Source organism: Lampris incognitus, chromosome 13 (assembly GCF_029633865.1).
Source record: "Lampris incognitus isolate fLamInc1 chromosome 13, fLamInc1.hap2, whole genome shotgun sequence".
NCBI lineage: Eukaryota > Metazoa > Chordata > Actinopteri > Lampriformes > Lampridae > Lampris > Lampris incognitus.
In genome coordinates this window covers 41917779-41938856 of record NC_079223.1, presented here as the reverse complement: position 1 = coordinate 41938856, position 21078 = coordinate 41917779, and the positions used below count along the sequence as shown (strand labels likewise).

At 47.5% G+C, this 21078-nt stretch overlaps 1 protein-coding gene across 1 annotated transcript in view; it reads right to left on the bottom strand.

Moving 5' to 3' along the window:
- Nucleotides 1-487: 487 nt before the first annotated feature.
- LOC130122990 (serine/threonine-protein kinase 32C-like) overlaps nt 488-21078 on the bottom strand; it is a 98340-nt gene continuing 77749 nt past the window's right edge. Inside the window, 8 exon segments of the mRNA XM_056292092.1 lie at nt 488-1244; nt 4760-4827; nt 8616-8744; nt 9638-9763; nt 13329-13445; nt 13716-13819; nt 17130-17219; nt 18492-18529. Of these exon segments, the coding sequence (XP_056148067.1) occupies nt 1022-1244; nt 4760-4827; nt 8616-8744; nt 9638-9763; nt 13329-13445; nt 13716-13819; nt 17130-17219; nt 18492-18529 (895 nt within the window). The 3' untranslated portion in view covers nt 488-1021.

Here is a 21078-nt window from a genome sequence, read left to right as displayed (position 1 = left end):
GGATCTGTTTTGGAGTCCTCGGCAATATGCTGTCAATGAATGACTCCCGGCGATGGTGTTTCCGATGGACTTCTCGGAGAGCGAGAGTGCAGAGCAGGGCTAAAACACTACATCTTGCCAACCACCACAAGGCCAGAGACAAGCAGTTCTTATTTTGCTCGGATTGTATACTGATGTGTAATGCAGCCATGGGTTCAACGTCAGTATCGGTAGAGTGATTCACTAGAGTCACAAAGCCTCCTTGTACCTTATGACTAGGAGCGTCTGATGGAGAGCTATCCGCCCTCTTCCTGTCTGGAGGTGGTGTTTGTCCTCCAGAAAAAGAAGAAAAAAAAATGAAGCAGGCATTGCGTTCTTGGTAGACCATTATGACCATGACTACTTGCGTTGCTGCTGAAATTAGAGAAAAGCATTCCAAGGAGAAATCAAAAACGGCCATTGGGGTTGACAGTTATTCAGACTTGGGGTACACAGAGACAAGGCGAGAGCTGAATACACAAGCTATAGTACAAGAGAAAATAGGAGTGACTTAGTTTACTAAATAATTCAATAATCCCCATCAAAGTTTGAAACGTGGAGGCTGGGAAGGAAGGCTTCTCCACGAAGACCAACACCCTGAAACCATAGAGCCTGATTGCTCAGGATGTCATCATGCTCCTGAAGCGCTCTGCCAGTGAACAACACCTTGGGTCATACATTAGTATCATGCTATACCATACTTTGCATAGAAGTAAGGGCTTGCTCTAGGGCAGGCAAGGGTGGCAGGGCCGCTCTGGAATCTGCAGGCTCACAGCTTCATTCATGCCTTACCAGGAGGATGCTACAGAAGAGGGAAAATAAGGGAGCCATTTTGGGTCCTGCTATGCGTTGATGCTTGGGCTGCCCTGCTGTGTTTCTCTCTGCTCCTGGCTGCATAGGAGAGAGAGAGAGGTGAAGAGTATCTGTAGACAGGGCACAGACAAGGGCACAGATACAGCGGCAGCCGGAGAGGCTGTGACCGCCGCCGCCAGCAGCCGTGGTGCTAGCAGCTGCCTGGGGAGGAGCAGACAGAACCGCACATGCTAAGTTTGGAGGAGGACTCAGGCTCGGGCTCGGGATCGGGCTCCTGCTCGGGTCCGTCGTCATCGTCGGTGCCGCCGCCCTCGGCATCCCCGTCCCCGTCCCCGCTGGCGTTGTCTCCCCCTGCCTCGCTGCTCTCACACTCCCCACCTTCCTGGTGACCCTCCTCCTGTCGCTTTTTCAACCTGAGATGAGCAGAAGAAGAAAAAAACCCCAGCAAGAACAAGATATGCACAAAGAGAAACACCAACTGGCTGGGTTTAATGAGAAGATCTGAGCCTCGTCTACATATCAGTGCTGTGCATAATTGCAGAGACTGTGCCCCATCTTTATAAATAGAGCTAGATTGCCATTAATCACAGCAACAGGATCAAATCTCACATTCAGCATACAGAACAGGTTTCATATAATACTGCTGCAGTGGCAGACACTGTTCAATAATGAATGAGTTAATAATTCAGAATGGTGCTGGGCTAATATTCCCTCCCTTCAGGTGGCACTATAAGCTCATCCTCCATAATAGATGGGTCTCAGTTTTTACTGGTGATGACTGTATATTCTATGGAAATACACAAAACATTTAACTCACAATATCGGCCCATTGAACAGTCAGGGCTAACTGACAGTTTCATCATTTCCGTCTAGGATTTTCAAAACCAGGTAATTCCATAAAGGGGAGGGAGATGAATGTCACGGCAAAGGCCACGAGGAAAAGCAGTTATGTGAAGAGCTTGGAATGACATTAAAGCAGTCAACTCAGAAACGGAGATATCATTAAGATCAAACCAATTCCAATTATTTAACATTTCCATCAACTATGTGCTGTGGAGTAGATAAGTGACTATCTTTTCTTAAACTGTAGCTGAAAGAAAAATTATACGCTTCACTCTTTATAAGTAATTCATATCTGCTTTTATAAAGCAGCAGTGCTTAGGGAGTCATTTCACATTGAGTTCCATTTGCATCCATGTTTTGATCCAAATTATGCTTACTGAAGATAATTCATCATTGCGGAGAATTGTTTTTCCATTATTTTATTAATTATAATCTAGTTATTGTTTTCATTTATTTATTTATTCATTCCTTTTTAAAGGCAAAGCTTAAATAATTAAGTGTTGTTTGAGTTACAATCCTGAAGATTGCAAATGAATGTCCTTTTTGATATTTTCTATTGCTGGCATTTTTAACAAAATAACTAATCCATGAATATACAAATCATAAATCCTTTTGTAGTTACTGCACTATTTCCTGGACTATAAGTCACTGTTTTTTACTCGTCTAGCTGGTCCTGCGACTTATATTCCAAAGCGACTTATATAATATAATTTCATGCATTTCAACTAAGACTACCAAATGTCACTGTTTAATTTTGTGAATCAGTTGAAAATACCGTACCACCATATAAATGCGACTCATACACCAAAGCGATGTACATGTTATTTTACTCGCAACAGCACTGGGGCGGTTTGCAGCTGAGTGTGAAATGGCCGGGATGAGAGTCAGCGCCTCCAAGTCTGAGGCCATGGTTCTCTACCGGAAAATGGTGGATTGCTCCCTTCGGGTTGGGGATGAGTTGTTGCCTCAAGTGAAGGAGTTCAAGTATCTCGGGGTCTTGTTCATGAGTGAGGGTAGGACGGAGCGGGAGAATGACAGGCGGATTGGTGCAGCATCAGCAGTAATGCGGACGTTGTACCGGACCGTTGTGGTGAAGCGGGAGCTGAGCCGGAAGGCAAAGCTCTCAATTTACCAGTCAATCTTCGTTCCAACCCTCACCTATGGTCATGAGCTTTGGGTGGTGACCGAAAGGGTGAGATCACAGACACAAGCGGCTGAAATGAATTTCCTCCATAGGGTGTCTGGGCTCAGCCTTAGAGATAGGGTGAGGAGCTCGGATATCCGGAGGGAGCTCAGAGTAGAGCCGCTGCTCCTTCGCGTCAAAAGGAGCCAGTTGAGGTGGTTCGGGCATCTGATTAGGATGCCTCCTGGGTGCCTTCCTTCGGAGGTTTTCCAGGCATGTCCAACTGGGGGGAGACCCTGGGGTAAACCCAGAACTTGCTGGAGGGACCACATGTCCAATCTGGCCTGGAAACACCTTGGGATCCCCCAGGAGGAGCTGGAGGGTGTTGCTGGGGAGAGGGACGTCTGGAGTGCCCTACTTAATCTTGCTGCCACCGCGATCCAACCCCAGCGGAGCAGCTGATGATGACATGAGATGAGATGAGAACAACACATTTTTTTTGCAGAGTGCGACTTATACTCCAGTGCGACTTGTAGTCAGGGAAATACAGTACTCCTTTTAATAATTCCCACTGGGTTGGCCTTTCCCATCACAAATGATATGGTGCACAACGTTTTACATATTAAGCGAAACAGCCAAATGTGGAAGCAGAAAGCAGGTAGTGGGGAATTTGGAGAAGTTAGGTTGAAGGTTTTCAGGCGATACAACAAAACACGCTTTTCGTAGACCTTAACCAACTTGTGGCACAAATAGCAATAGCTAAAACTCATCTGCAAATTTTTGGGGTTTTTTTTGTGATAATGGAGAAGATGCTGATGTAACAGTTGCTGAATCTTTGATTTTAGATGGAAATTAGTGAATATAACTACACTACATTGGTCTGAGCTGGACTGTGTGTCAAAAACACACATGTCTAGCACAACACAAAGCTTCTCCCAGGCAAGTCAACTCCACCTTCACATGGTTCAGTCTGTTATCACTAACGGGGCTCTGGCTATGGGTGAATCGCCTGCATCCTAGAAAATAACTGGCCCCTGGCTGCCTTGTGGGATAGGCTATTTAACCAAAGGCTAAGGGCGAGTCAAACCCCAACAGAAAACCTGCAGAGGAGCACCCCCCCCCCGTAGACCAATTACTGTAGCCCACTTGAACGTGGACATGTCCTCGTAACTGAGTCAAGATAACCTCAGTTATGGGGTAAATAACAAAACAAACTACTGCCTTGTAGACGCCCTGGGAGGGGTAAAGGCTATGGGACCAACCCAGACAGAAATTGGATTCTGAAGGAGTTGCGACCTCGGTTTACTATCAGCAAACGACAAGCAATGCTCGACTGCGGTTGAAGGACGAGTGAATATCAGTGCAAAAAAAAAAAAAAAAACATCCACCCTAGAAGACTGTAACTTTAAAGCCGTTACCAGGAGTTCTGGATTTTTTTTTCTTCTTTGTGCACCCTTGTGGACAAAAGTGGTAGTGTTTCACAGAAGAACGACTAAATTTCGCAAAGATCTACATTCGCCCTTGGTTAGCTTATTTATTTGTGTTGAAGAGAGGGTGATAGATGTAGTGGTGTTTCGGAAAAACAGCTATTTGCAAGATATACAGCGATGTGGTAATGTATCTTTAATTGTAGCCATGTAGCCCATCTGTATGCCGTAGATCAACAAGTCAGATTTCGGAGAATCCAACCCAGAGACAAACATTGGGTGTCATTATACAGCAATATTTTATCTTCTTGCTGAGCGGCTCATTTGTTACGTCGGTCATATTCTGGCTTCCAAATTAAATTGGGACTGAGATATCAGTGAAAAACTGCTCAGAGCAGCTTCACTGGCACATCTGCTTTAGTCATGCTCAGAAGTTTCTCGCTGCGCGGTGCTGCACAATCACACTTTTGAATGACTACAGAGGGAACATTGCCTCCAGTTCTGTTTTGTCGACAGTTTAGTTGTGGTTCCTTACTTCTCACGGTTGAAGATCATGAACTCTTGCTGCACCACTTCAAGGCACTCCTGTAGGTAGTCATTCTCCTGCAGGGCATGGACACACAACGTAGTTAATGTTATATTTATTGTTCTCATGTACTCCACTAACTATGCAAAATGCAAATCATCATCTCTATCGTTATCACCAAGCAGCAAAAACAACAACCTTGCTGCCCTCTTCATCATCCACAATATCATTAGGCTTGTCTGACATGGCATCGGCATCATCATCAACCTTCAGTACAACTATCCCCATCGTCACCAAGAACTATGGATCAGAAACGGTTCAGTTAACCTCAATCTGTTTGCAGTCGTAACAAGTACTTAGCTTTCTTCTGCCCATTAATTTCTTTCTTCCTTGGGCGCTCTGCTTGAGTAACAAGTCATTAAATGTTTGTGCGCTCCCCTACAATCGGATGTTTGGCCCGAGACAGAAATAGAAGCTCGTATTTCCCAAAGCTCATGGGGCCAAGACAGCAGCGCTGAGGGCTTCATAACTTAATAATCTCGGTAACAACCCAATATGAACGCACATGAACGCACACGCCGGCACGTACACATGCATTGTGCACGCGCAGTTGTGCGCGTGTGCGTGTGTGTGTGGACACTCAGTCTCCTGCCTTTAAGGCCAGCTATTGTTAGAGATGCATGCTGCAGGCACACAGTGCTGATAGCACATGACAGATGCACAAGGCTGACGTTAATGACACTGATGTCACAACTGGCTGACGACAGGCAGCTCCCCATAAATACATAAAGCCCATCCTTGGTAAATAAGGCCTCAGCAAAACCACGTAATGTGGCTCTGACAAGGAAGCCTTGAAAAGAGACAATGGCTTGCTTTCAGTACAGCACACAATGAGGGAGACTGAGGACTTGATTGTGTCATTTAAATACAATATATTAAATCAAATATATTTCTCCCAAGGGGCGTCTGGGTGGCATGGTGGTCTGTTCCACTGCCTACCAACATGGGGATTGCCAGTTTGAAACCCCGTGTTACCTCCGGCTTGGTCGGGCGTCCCTACAGACACAATTGGCTGGGAAGCCGAATGTGGGTACATGTCCTGGTCGCTGCATTAGCACCTCCTCTGGTTGGTTGGGGGCGCTTGTTCAGGGGGGAGGGGAGGGGGAACTGGGGGGAATGGCGTGATCCTCCCACGTGCTACGTCCTCCTGGCAAAACTCCTCACTGTCAGGTGAAAAGAAGCGGCTGGAAACCCCACATGTATCGGAGGAGGCATGTGGTGGTCTGCAGCCCTCCTCGGATCGGCAGAGGGAGGTGGAACAGCGACCGGGATGGCTCGGAAGAGTAGGGGTAATTGGCCGGGTACAATTGGGGAGAAAAAGGGGGAAAATATCCCTCCCCCAAAAAATTATTTGATTAGTCCACAGTTCCCCAGAGATGCATGTGCCTTTAGCTAAAACCTCTTTCTGTCATAACCTATTTGAGTGTCATTGCACAGAAAAGGAAGACACAACAGTTGTGAACAGTTGTGTTGTGAAGACACAACAGTAAATGACACAGAGGGGAAAATCAAACACTTGGTGACAGTGGGGTAAATGGTTCATAAGGGCAGGAGCGATACGGAGATCTGACTTCATGATGTAAAAAGTACAGCTAGAACAAATCTGGACACTTCCCTCTGGGTAGGCAGGCCTTGTAGACTTGCTTGTAATTTTGCCACCCTCTCTGTCTACCCTTCACCGCTGCAGTGCGTTGCAGGCAAACGAAACTAAAGTACATGTTTCGACTTCATTCACCAGTGATCTAAAAGTATTTAAACTTTAGCTAGCAGAGCACAGTACATTTCTGCCCACCATGTGTGTCTGTGACCCGCGTTTCCCCGGGAAGACCGTCTCAGGAGTCCCCGTGCAGCTAGCTAGAAATAATTTGCCCAGATGCACATCCAGGACCTCTGCCCAGTCAGTTTGCTGTTTCCTTATGTTAATAAAGACAATTAATTTGCAAGAAAAAAAAGGAGGTAAGAGCATTTTTAAATTTATAAAAAGCACTTCCACTCCACTGCACAAACAATAATAATAATAAAAAAATGCTGTTTTCCTTCAAACAGAAGGAAACCGTTCATCTGATTGTGATGTGTGATGGAGTCCATCTCAGCTTCCTAAATGAACAGCTCCCCTTTCATCCTTGCGGCACCTATCCCAGCGGTCTTTATTAATTTAACCACGATTTCCACTTAAAATCTGAGCACTGCTGCAGCACTGTTCCACCCTTTCAAAGGCAACGGGCTTCACATGAAGTAAACCGCAAGACTGAGTTATTATATACTCTTTCAGTTTGCAGTTTGCAGACTACATTACCAATACCTTTATGACCAGCGATGGACTGGGATCAAACAACGGTCCTGGTGTTTGCGACACAACACCGGCCCTGTTTCCGAACCAATCAACGACCCCACTTTGTGTTTCTTTTTTAACCCCCCCCCCCGTTTCTCCCCAATTGTATCCGCCCAATTACCCCACTATTCCGAGCCATCCTGGTCACTGCTCCACCCCCTCTGCTGATCCAGGAGGGCTGCAGACTACCACACACCTCCTCCGATACATGTGGAGTCGCCAGCCGCTTCTTTTCACCTGACAGTGAGGAGTTTCACCAGGGGGACATAGCGCATGGGAGGATCACGCTATTCCCCCCAGTTCTTCCTCCCCCCTGAACAGGTGACCCCATCCGACCAGAGAGGCGCTAGTGCAGCGACCAGGACACATACCCACATCCGGCTTCCCACCCGTTAGACACGGCCAACTGTGTCTGTAGGGACGCCCGACCAAGCCGGAGGTGACACGGGGATTCGAACCGGTGATCCCTGTGGTGGTAGACATTGAATAAACTGCTACGCTACCCGCATGCCCCTTCGACCCACTTCGTTAACATGAAAAGCTTGAAATAAAATCCACACAGACTGACTGGAGTGCAGAAATCTGGTACGCGGAACACAGTCGGCAACCGACACACACCAAATAATCACTGACTTTCATGCCAACAACAATGAACACAATCTCAGACTGGCAGAGCGCTGAACGGGCTACGACACGGCACACTCCACTGGCACATTAAAGGCACATTTAGCACAAACAGGCTGGACATTCAGCCCCTCTACAGTTTCCCCAAAACACATGAAAAGAGCCTGTACAGCCACACTACTTAGAGCCAACTTAAATGTTTTGAGCCGCCGTCAAGTAAGATATGTTGCATAAAACTCATGGAGGACAGAATTATTCATGTTTTCTTTTTCCTTCTTTCCTTGCTTTTTAAAAAAAAAATTTTAGGGTCATTGTAATAATCCATTCTGAGCGGCCTCGGCGGCTCATGGTCGGGCGGCCTTTCTGGCATTTACCCACCTCGCCAGATGGTCAAGTCCATCACATTACGGATTTGGACTTCTACCTGTTCCTGTCTAGATATACTCGCACGTCACCACCCACACGAAACGAAATCATTTCTGGTCAGAGAGGTGCAAGGTCAGCTGTAGATAGGGGAGCATCTCCATGATTCCGGCCCCAGTGCCTTGCTAAATTGCATCTCGGCAGTTACGGTGGGAGCTGCAGACGCAACAGCAGTCAACCTCCCCGTCCTCGTGTCTTGATGCAGGCTCAGTAATCCAGGTAAGGAAATCAAAGAAGGTTGAATCAGTTCACCTGGATACAATGTTTACTGACGGAACGTTCCGTCAGAACGGAACGTTCCGTCAGTAAACATTGTATCCAGGTGAACTGATTCAACCTTCTTTGAACTCCGTGTCCTCGGATCACAGTGTCCCTGACCTCGGACCACCTTATCTAGTGGAGAATGAGAAGAGCGGCGTCACTCACCGACTGCGAATCCTTGCTGTTGTCTCGGGACCTGTTCTTGGCCAGCCTCTTCTTCTTCTTGTGGAGCGGACGCGACTCCAGGATCATCTCCTCCAGCTCAAACGTGGGGTCGCAGTGGAGGCGACCTTTCTGTTACAACAACCAAGATAATCCAACAGGGATGCAGGGTCCGTCAAATCCCTTCTCACAAATCAGCGGTGGTACACAGCCACACAGCGCAGGTACGCATTGACTTTTACCTACTGAGAAGCACGAGTACACTTGCATACACACAGGAATGCATGCAGGCGATGTATACAGACGGCCAGATCTGAATGCAGGCACACACACAATGAGAGCCATTTAAAAGGTTTTCACATTATATTCTTTGCACTCTCAATTGAGGTATAAAGTGAATCTTGAGAAAGCTCATTCATTCATTCATCCATTATCCAAACCGCTTATCCTGCTCTCAGGGTCACGGGGATGCTGGAGCCTATCCCAGCAGTCATTGGGCGGTAGGGGGGGAGACACTCTGGACAGACAGCCAGGCCATCACAGGGCCAACGCATACACACACACGCACACATTCACACCTAGGGACAACTTAGTATGGCCGATTCACCTGACCTACAGGTCTTCGGACTGTGGGAGGAAACCGGAGCACCCGGAGGAAACCCACGCAGACGCGGGGAGAACATGCAAACTCCACACAGAGGACGACCCGGGACGACCCCCAAGGCTGGACTACCCCGGGGTTCGAACCCAGGACCTTCTTGCTGTGAAGTGACGGCTCCTCTAGCCATTTTGTTGTTCTATAGGATCTTCTGAAGCGAGGGATGTTGCTGGAGAGACCTTCCTCTTGATTTCAAAAAGGGCGCCCTTCTATGACGCAATCTAGAGGAAAGCCAGCTTCGATCTCCAGCTGTGGCTACACTGGTCCAGTGCTTGAGAAAGTGTCTATGATTAAACATGTTGCATTTACATGCATAATTGAAAGTGCGTGTGTGTGTGTGTGTGTTGATGTCTGAATTCATACTTACGTTGGGGACAAATCCGGCTTCCATTTTTTTTTCATACACCGCATCCCAGTTGATGTCAGCGAGGTAGGGAGATGTCTGCATGTGAGACAGGCTGGAAAAACGATGCGCTGGGTTCACTGTCAATAGCTGGACACACACACACACACACACACACACACACACACACACACACACACACACACACACACACAAATATGATCACTTAAGTTGGCGTTACCTTCCATGCAGTGATATCTCCTTCACAACATCTTTTCTCTGTTCTCCTTTCTCTGGGAGGAAAACTAACCTCTGCAAAGTGGAGCAGAAATAGTGCAGATTGTTCTGGACCGGGTGACATGACCAGTATCACTGCAGACATGAGTGGAAAATGGATCCAGAAATTGAATTCCATTAACATCCTTTTGACTTTAACTTGCTGACTTTACATCCAGGCCGTTCTTGGAAAGTTTAAGTCGACGGTGTCCGCTTGCATAAAAGAGCCTCTCCTGCACTATGGAAGAAAATAAGGCAAAGCCAAGTCCTTTATTCCACCAACAGGAGGCACTCTTCATCAGTCAAATGAGCAACCAGGTCATCAATCCATCCATCCATTACCCGAACCGCTTATCCTGCTCTCAGGGTCGCAGGAACGCTGGAGTCTATCCCAGCAGTCATTGGGCGGCAGGCGGGGAGACACTCTGGACAGGCCGCCAGGCCATCACACACACACACACACACACACACACACACACACACACACACACACACACATTCATACCTAGGGGCAATTTAGTATGGCCGAGTCACCTGACCTACATGTCCTTTAAAAGGGATAAATGATTGTCATCATTTGTCCAGGGAGGGAAAAAAAGAAGGATGAACTAGAAACTGTAGCTGATACGGGCATGTTTTGTTTTCTGCCACGGAGCAACTTGGTGTACACAGGTCCAGGAGATGACTTGATGCATGCTCAATAATCCAGGTAAGAAAATCAAAGAAAGAAAGTTGACTCAGTTCATCTGGACACAACGTTTATTGACAGATACTACGTTTCATCCCTCATCTCAGTGACCTCCTCAGTCTCACCTGACTGCAGGTATCCCCACCCTTACAAACAATACAGCGGCATGACGACCGACACCAACGACCAGTTTCATATGCAAATATGGGGGGTGATCATTAACTAGCGTTACAATGGCCATGTGTACTGTTCACAGAGGATTGGGGGATAGTTGCAATCACAGCATTGTAAGCTGGTGACAGACGTACTCTTAGCCCCCCTCGGTTCAGGGATGGTCGCTTCCTCGTCACATAAATGGCCTCATTTTTTTAAGATTTTTTTTTTTGTTGTTGTTGCATTTTCCACCTTTATTTGATAGCGATAGTGCAGAGAGACAGGGGAGAGGCAAGAAGAAGAAGAAGAAAAAAAAGGAAGGCTGGGGAGAGAGGGGGGTGACATGCAGCAAAGGGCCTGGGCCAGATTCGAATCCAGGCCACTGCAGTAAGGACGCAGCCACATGCAGCATATTCTCCAGCAGGTGAGTCACTGGACCGCCCCATAGATGGCCTCTTTGACACCCCGTTCAAACCAGCGTTCCTCCCTATTCCTCACATCTGCATATGAAACTGATCGTTGGTTTCGGTTGTTATGCCACTGTATGGTTTATAAGGGGGGGGGGATACCTGCAGTCAGTGGAGACTGAAGAGGTCACTTAGATGAGGGATGAAAAGTTTCTCTCAATAAACCGTTGTGTCCTGATGAACTGATTCGACTTTCTGTGATTTTCTTACCTGGCTTATTGAGCATGCATAAACACATATTGGGAGCATTAGCTAGAGTTACGATGCCATGTGTACTACTCACGGAGGATTCGGGAATAGTTGCAATCACAACATTGTAAAATGGCGACAGATGTACTCTTGTCCCCCCACCCCCCACCCTCAGTTCATGGATGGTCGTTTCACATAGATCAGGGGTGGCTAACCATGTGCCATGGAAAGCCATGTGTATGCAGGTTTTCATTCCAGCCAGACTCCACGCCAGGTTGCAATGAAAACCGGCATACAGCTCTCCATGGCACATGGTTAGCATACATGGCTATTCCCCAGTCCTCTGTGAAGAGTGCACTTGGCCACTGTAACTCTAGTTAATGCTCACGGTGATATGAAACCAACCGTTGGTTTCGGTCGTTATGCAACAGTATTGTTTATAAGGGTGGGGACACCTGCAGTCAGGTTAGACTGACGAGGTCACTCAGATGAGTGATGAATCACTTCTCAATAAACACTGTATCTGGGTGCCCGGGTAGCGTAGCGGTCTATTTCATTGCCTACCAACACGGGGGGTCGGCGGTTCGAATCCCCATGTTACTTCCGCCTTGGTCGGGCATTCCTTCAGACACAACTGGCCGTATCGCGTTACTGTGAAACCCACTGCTTTTCTGGGCACTCTGTCTCTGATTGGCCAGTACTCGTACCCGTTTTCCGCGAACTCTGCCTCTGATTGGCTAGTACTCGTCCCCTCCGTTGGTTAGGTTGGTTACGGTTAGGGTGGGGTTAGGGATAGGGTTAGCCAATCAGAGATAGAGCAGGGGCGGGTCTTCCTAGAATCCGGCGTGTCTTGCCCAGAAAAGCAGTGGGATCCATAATAACGCGGCCGTATCTGCGGGGGGGGGGGGGGGGGTCGGATGTAGGTATTTGTCGTTGCACTAGCGCCTCCTCTGGTCGGTTGGGGCGCCCCCCCCGGATCGGCAGAGAGGGGGTGGAGCAGCGACCGGGACGGCTCAAAAAGAAAAAAGAGCGGGGGTAATTGGCCAGATACAATTAGGGAGGAAAAAGGGGAAAATTTGAAAACTAAATGAATAAATAAATAAACATTGTATCCAGATGAACTTACTCAACTTCCTTTGATGATAAAGCTGAGGCTACTTGTCCTATTAACACGACCCCATTTTGTTTTATTATTATAATTTTTTTTTGTGGTTTTTTTTGTGGGAGGCTGATTCATCTCCCTCCAGCAGAGCTTCTTAGGTCAGGCTCAGTCGGAGTCCAGACATTGTAATTGATCAGCAGCAGAGCGGAAGAGACCGATGCAGTCCGTCCGGAACAGCCACTCGCGGAAATGGAGCACGCACACGCACACGCACGCACGCACGCACACACACACACACACACGCACACACGCACACCTCTCTCTCTTGCCCTCTCTTTCTCGACCTCCATCGCTCAGACTTCATTGGTTATTTTCTGCATCATCTTGCTTTCACTGTTTCTATGCCTTCAGTCCACCTTTACCACATTCTGCATCCCACATCACACCTCATGATGTCTCTCTCTCTCTCTCTCTCTCTCTCTCTCTCTCTCTCTCTCTCTCTCTCTCTCTCTCTCTCTCTCTCTCTCTCTCTCTCTCTCTCTCTCTCTCTCTCTCGACTCCCCTGTCCCCCGTTGCTCCATCTGTGTCCAATTAGCACAGTCGGGGTGGTTTCGCTTTCAATTAACTCAAACCAAAACGTAAATGCAAACTAAAAAAGATAAATAAATAAAATAAAAATCCAGTTTTATTCTTGAGATGTTCTCGACAGATCAAGATAAAAGACCTCCTCTATCGCCGTGGCTCTCTGCAGATTTCCAATGTTGCAGGGGTTTTCCGTTACTGATCTGACTGATTTCAGAAGGAATCAACCCCGAGCACCCTGCGGCTGGTGTGGCTCACCTTCCTCAGCAGAGAAACCAGATCCTTGGGCCAGGCCGGGCTGTACTGGACGCTGACTGTACTGAAGAGCTGCATTAGGGACTCCACCGAGTTACTGGCATGGATGTCATAGGGCCTCTGGGGCGGATGGAGTTCAGACGGAGAGAGGAAGAAGGGAGGATCAAATGGGGAACAGGTAGAATTCAAGAGGAGGAACAGGGGAAAGCGTAGAAAGCGGAAGGAGAAAGGGGCGTCGTGAAGAGAGAGAAAATAGAGAAAGGAGGGCGAGAAACGGGGAGATTGTGAGACAGTGGAAGGGTTGGCCTATAGAAAAAACAACGCAGCATCATTTTCTTATTTTTATAAACCGTTTAAAAAAAAAGAAGTCGTGTTCCCGTCATGCTTTACCCATCCTCGCAGCACTTCGAAGACGGTCACCCCCAGCGACCACCAGTCCACCTCAAAGGCGTAGCCCGTCCCTCCGCTCACAAAGGATTGGAAGATTTCCGGGGCTGAGGGCACACAGTGTTAGGGGGTCAAATCCAGCAAAACCTTTAGAGCCGCTTACTGTAAACCTGCTGAATCTCTTACAGTGGCAGTCATACCGGTCTACAGGGACCCACCGTGCTGCTGGGTTTCGGTTCTGCAAGGTGGCTAATTGCATTTACCTGTTGTGCTGGTTACTGTATTCCAGCCGCATCCGAAATCACATACCAGCGTACTATGAAGTGTGCCAAAATAGTATGCGAGACTTTTGAGTACACCTGAAACCATAGTATGTGAAATATACCTGGATGTCCTGCTATCTGTAGAGAATTGGGGTAGTGTGCAAATGCTGGACACTAGGCTGGCGAAACTATAATATTAACTAATGTTGCGATATTACCCCTACATTTAAAAAAGAAAGCTGCTGGTCACCACAACGGTATACATTTGTAGATAGGCGTAGATTTCAGGGAGGATGCGGGGGATACATCCCCCTCAGTATTTAGAACATGTGGTTATGCCCCCCCCCAATAAAAACATGAAAAAGCATAGGACTTTTATTTTGAAAAACCTCTATAAAATCATTAATAGATGCAAGAATGCCTCCAAGTCAGACAGGGGCAGGTCTTTTTTCTTCAATGTTGGGTCTTTGTTTTGTTTTGTTCCCAAATGTGAATATGAATTATGAACTCATACAACCACTGAATCTTCTGTGGCAAACTTGATTATACCCCCCTCAACACACACACACACCCACGCAAACACAGTGTTGTGATCTCAGTCAGCAACGGCACAGTATCTCTTCCTCTCCTCGGGCGCTGTGCACACGCAAGCAGGTTGATAACCACGGAGGAGCCAGAAGGGAAAAGGAGGAGGAGGAGGAGGAGGAGGAGGAGGACATTTTTTCTCTAGAAGTCTGAAAAACAAGTAAGTTGTGAGCACTAGTTTACTTTCAGAGGTGTTGCTTGATCTTAAGGCAACGTTGCCTGCCCATTGAAGCCTGCTAGCCTGGCCTACGATGGGACAGGGTCGACTGAACCGTGTGGCTTCGTGTCATAAGGCTAAACTGGACTTTGTGGATCGTAAAAAGATCTGTGAAGGATTCATTTCTTTCAGTGACAGACGCAAAAAGGCCTTTATTAAATGCCCCATGGCCCAGCTTTTTGAGGGTAACTATGTTCCCCTCGGAATTCTGTAGAGGGCTGGGGAACAGAAAGAAAAAGGAAAGTTCTGTTTCACAAAATAGGACTTAGTCAGTTATGCTCTTTGTATAGTTCAACAGACAAAAATATTTTCTTCTCTCCAGTAAATGTCCAACAGCACTTTTCAACAGCACTTTGCAATTTCACACTGTTTACATAGAGTATTGATCTACTTTCCAAAGCACAAGAATAAAGCAGTTTTACTCCATACAGGACCTGTAAGAGTACGTTAAAGATGTGATTTCTTGTGATTTCGACTGTCATGGCTTGCGTGCAGATTTAAACTTTGGAGCCCAAGGTTCTTGTTTCCCAGAGTTATTTACAGGCTTTAACAAGGTCTCATTCTCTAATAGATTTGATCAACGTTTTAATGCTTTAATCGCCATACTATGGCGACTTGCTACAAGCTGCTCTCGCTTTTTTGTTTCTCCCCCCTTTTTCTCCCCAATTGTAACCGGCCAATTACCCCACTCTTCTGAGCAGTCCCGGTCGCTGCTCCACCCCCTCTGCTGATCCGGGGAGAGCTGCAGACTACCACATGCCTCCTCCGATACATGTGGAATCGCCAGCCACTTCTTTTCACCTGACAGTGAGGAGTTTCGCCAGGGGGACGTAGCGCATGGGAGGATCACGCTATTCCCCCCAGGTCTCCCTCCCCCCTGAACAGGCGCCCCGACCGACCACAGGAGGCGCTACTGCAGTGACCAGCACACATACCCACATCCAGCTTCCCGACCTAGTCGGAGACAACACGGGGATTCGAACCGGGCTCCCCATGTTTGTTGACAACAAAATAGACTGCTACGCTATCTGGGCACCCCACCAATTGAAACTTATGAAGACACTTGAGGGGAAGACCAAAGAGGATAGCATTGCAGTAGTCAATACGGGATGTAACCAGGGTGTGAATGAATATGGCGGTGCTGTTAGGTGTAAGTGATGGGCGAAGACGGTTAATATTGTGTAGATGGAAGTATGCAGAGTGAGTAACATTGTTAATGTCAGCTTCAAAAGATAATGTGCTGTCCAAGATGACACCCAGACTCTGAACCTGAGGAGATGGAGGAACTATAGAATTGTCAATAGTCAGAGAAAAACTATCAGGTTTCACCAGAGCAGATTTAGTACCTACTGGGAGGTCCTTGGTTTTATTATTATTAAGTTTGAGGACGTGGTATGAAAAACCAAGATTTAATTCCTTGTAAGCAGTCAGAAAGGGAAGTGGATGGAAGAGTGGAGGTAGGCTTGGTGGATAGATAGAGCTGTCATCTGCATAGCAGTGAAATTGAACGCCAAATTTCCTGAAAATGTGGCCAAGAGGTAATAGGTAAATAATAAATAGGAGGGGTCCCAATACAGAGCCCTGGGGAACACCGATATTAACAGGAAATGACTGTGATCTCAAATTTTTAAGTTGGACAAACTGAATGCGGCCAGAGATATAAGATCTAAACCAGTCGGGGGGGGGGGGTTGCCAGTTATTCCGATAGAAGCCAATCTTTCTAAGGAGGATGTTATGTGAGATGGTGTCAAAGGCTGCACTCAGATCAAGAAGGACAAGTATGGTTAAGAGCCCAGAGTCAGCTGCCATCAACAGATCAAAAGGCTGAGAGGAATCGGCGTGGCTCTATGATGACATAGTATGTCTGAAAAGTCATCATACTTTTTATTAACAATCAGTACGAAAAGCATGCTGGACAATAGTACACGTGTAGTATGTAGTGCGTCGTATATGATTTTGGACACAACAAGTTTCTAGACATGGCAACAGGTAAATGTAATTATCGACCTTGTAGAATAGAAAAACAGCAGTGCAGTCAGCCTCTCGGGACTGGTTTGAAAACCATGAATAATTTCATACCGGAATGATACAGGAAACTACACATAGCAGGTCTCCATTATTATTGATTTTCTGTGTACTTTGATTACTTCTGCTACGTGATGACAACAACAGATATAATCTCACATCCATCGTTTCATGAAAAAGAAAAAAAAATAGATTCACAGCTTCTAAATACAGGTGGATAACGCAATGCAATGTGGTACATCCCCACTGCTGTCAGGTAGCTCAGATGTTTTGTAAAATTAGTGCAGTTAAACGTGTTAAAAGCTAAAGTAAATGAGGTTAGATTACCCATATAGGGCTTGGTTCCAGCTAAGGCCGTGGCTCTCTCTCCATCCTTGATTATTGTTGCAATGTTGAAGTCTGTCAGATGGGCGTGACCTGGCAAAGAATTAGAAATATATATATATAAATATATTGACGCTTGCATGCATTTACTCAACTTACAAAACCATTGGTTCACCAGAAGAAGAAGAAAAATCTGTGGGGGACAAATTTCCAAATGTCGACAGATCAGGCTAAAAGACATCCGACAGCAGGATGTGACATCTCTGTCTGGGTTGTCCAGTTGTTTACATGTAATTCTGACAGGCTGAACCTCTGACTGAGTCATTAGCAGCCTGCCATCGTGCTGCTCTCTGTCTGTCACCTCGCACCAGTTACTGAGGTGGTCAGTGCTTTCTCGTTCCCTGTCCTGGTTTCCAACAGAAACTCCTCAGACATGAAAAACACACCAACACATCAACCTGGGATCAAAAAGTTTCTTTTTTGGGGGTGGTGGGGTGTTTCTCCTGCCCCCCCCAATTGTATCCGGCCAATTGCCCCACTCTTCCGAGCTGTCCAGGTCGCTGCTCCACCCCCTCTGCCGATCTGGGGAGGGCTGCAGACTACTGCATGCCTCCTCCGATACATGTGGAGTCGCCAGCAGCTTCTTTTCACCTGACATTGAGGAGTTTCACCAGGGGGACGTAGCGCGCATGATACCAGAGGAGGCGCTAGTGCAGCAACCTGAACACATACCCACATCCGGCTTTCCACCCGCAGACATGGGCAATTGTGTCTGTAGGGACGCCCGATCAAGCCGGAGGCAACGCGGGGATTCGAACCAGCGCTCCCCGTGCTGGTAGGCAACGGAATAGACCGCTACGCCATCCGGACGCCCCGGATCAAAAAGCTTGCGCAATTAATGTCTCATTGTTTGGGTTGTGAATCAAGGAGTGCCCAAGTTTTATAGCAGCTACAAGAATGTATCTGCAAGTGAATTTGGAGTATTTCTATGTAACTGATTACTTTCCTAACCAAAACACAGGATGCTTCCCAATCCCAGTGATGCTGCTACTCGGGAACTTATAATAAACATTAGGGGCAAACAATGAATGCTTAAGCCCAAACGTTAGGCATTTTTCAGCGTTTGCTGTTATGAATAAATAAGAAGAGCCTAATGTGTGTGTGGGTTTCTTTTCTAGCCTTATTTTATTTCAGTGATCCCGGACACTTAGACCGTATCACCAATGAGTAAAACTCCATTTATCGTGGTTCCAAACACAAGTTAAAAATTACTTATAAATATCATTTGACACCAGGCTAGTGCACCCACCCACACACACACACACACACACACACACACAAACAAATTGGCTTAGATACTCTTACCTTGTTCATCCAACAGGATGTTGTCTGGCTTGACATCTCTAGAAAGGTATAAACACACACACACACACACACACACACACACACACACAAACATCACACCAGAATTAGCATGTCAATAAACCAAATCAATACACGCAATTTCCACATTGTCAACATTAGCCCTGCGGGATTCATGAACTTTGGCTTACACACCGCTCCACTGTGACTCTTATTCTGTCAGCACCTGCCTCAGTTGGGACTCTTACTCTGTCACCACCTGCCTCAGTTGGGACTCTTACTCTGTCACCACCTGCCTCAGTTGGGACTCTTACTCTGTCAGCACCTGCCTCAGTTGGGACTCTTACTCTGTCACCACCTGCCTCAGTTGGGACTCTTACTCTGTCACCACCTGCCTCAGTTGTGACTCTTACTCTGTCACCACCTGCCTCAGTTGGGATTCTTACTCTGTCACCACCTGCCTCAGTTGTGACTCTTACTCTTTCACCACCTGCCTCAGTTGGGACTCTTACTCTGTCACCACCTGCCTCAGTTGGGACTCTTACTCTGTCACCACCTGCCTCAGTTGGGACTCTTACTCTGTCACCACCTGCCTCAGTTGGGACTCTTACTCTGTCACCACCTGCCTCAGTTGGGACTCTTACTCTGTCACCACCTGCCTCAGTTGTGACTCTTACTCTGTCACCACCTGCCTCAGTTGTGACTCTTATTCGGTCACCACCTGCCTCAGTTTGGACTCTTACTCTGTCAGCACCTGCCTCAGTTGGGACTCTTACTCTGTCACCACCTGCCTCAGTTGGGACTCTTATTCGGTCACCACCTGCCTCAGTTGGGACTCTTACTCTGTCAGCACCTGCCTCAGTTGGGACTCTTATTCTGTCACCACCTGCCTCAGTTGGGAGTCTTATTCGGTCACCACCTGCCTCAGTTGTGACTCTTACTCTGTCACCACCTGCCTCAGTTGGGACTCTTACTCTGTCACCACCTGCCTCAGTTGTGACTCTTACTCTGTCACCACCTGCCTCAGTTGGGATTCTTACTCTGTCACCACCTGCCTCAGTTGTGACTCTTACTCTTTCACCACCTGCCTCAGTTGGGACTCTTACTCTGTCACCACCTGCCTCAGTTGGGACTCTTACTCTGTCACCACCTGCCTCAGTTGGGACTCTTACTCTGTCACCACCTGCCTCAGTTGGGACTCTTACTCTGTCACCACCTGCCTCAGTTGGGACTCTTACTCTGTCACCACCTGCCTCAGTTGTGACTCTTACTCTGTCACCACCTGCCTCAGTTGTGACTCTTATTCGGTCACCACCTGCCTCAGTTTGGACTCTTACTCTGTCAGCACCTGCCTCAGTTGGGACTCTTACTCTGTCACCACCTGCCTCAGTTGGGACTCTTATTCGGTCACCACCTGCCTCAGTTGGGACTCTTACTCTGTCAGCACCTGCCTCAGTTGGGACTCTTATTCTGTCACCACCTGCCTCAGTTGGGAGTCTTATTCGGTCACCACCTGCCTCAGTTGTGACTCTTACTCTGTCACCACCTGCCTCAGTTGGGACTCTTACTCTGTCACCACCTGCCTCAGTTGGGAGTCTTACTCTGTCACCACCTGCCTCAGTTGGGACTCTTATTCTGTCACCACCTGCCTCAGTTGGGAGTCTTATTCGGTCACCACCTGCCTCAGTTGTGACTCTTACTCTGTCACCACCTGCCTCAGTTGGGACTCTTACTCTGTCAGCACCTGCCTCAGTTGGGACTCTTATTCTGTCACCACCTGCCTCAGTTGGGAGTCTTATTCGGTCACCACCTGCCTCAGTTGTGACTCTTACTCTGTCACCACCTGCCTCAGTTGGGACTCTTACTCTGTCAGCACCTGCCTCAGTTGGGACTCTTATTCTGTCACCACCTGCCTCAGTTGGGACTCTTACTCTGTCACCACCTGCCTCAGTTGGGACTCTTATTCGGTCACCACCTGCCTCAGTTGTGACTCTTACTCTGTCACCACCTGCCTCAGTTGGGACTCTTACTCTGTCACCACCTGCCTCAGTTGGGACTCTTACTCTGTCAGCACCTGCCTCAGTTGGGACTCTTACTCTGTCACCACCTGCCTGAGTTGTGACTCTTACTCTGTCACCACCTGCCTCAGTTGGGACTCTTACTCTGTCAGCACCTGCCTCAGTTGGGACTCTTACTCTGTCACCACCTGCCTCAGTTGGGACTCTTATTCGGTCACCACCTGCCTCAGTTGTGACTCTTACTCTGTCACCACCTGCCTCAGTTGGGACTCTTACTCTGTCACCACCTGCCTCAGTTGGGACTCTTATTTTGTCACCACCTGCCTCAGTTGGGACTCTTACTCTGTCACCACCTGCCTCAGTTGTGACTCTTATTCTGTCACCACCTGCCTCAGTTGTGGCTGCAAAACCACACTAAAACCCTGATGCACGATTTTTTTTTCTCACGTGAGCCCATGTGCTTGCATATAGTTTACGGTTAGACAGATTGAAAACACATCGGATGTGAAATGTCCGTGGGTGTCTGTGGGCGGACGGATGTGTAAATTACGTGTCAGGGCAACATGTTGCAT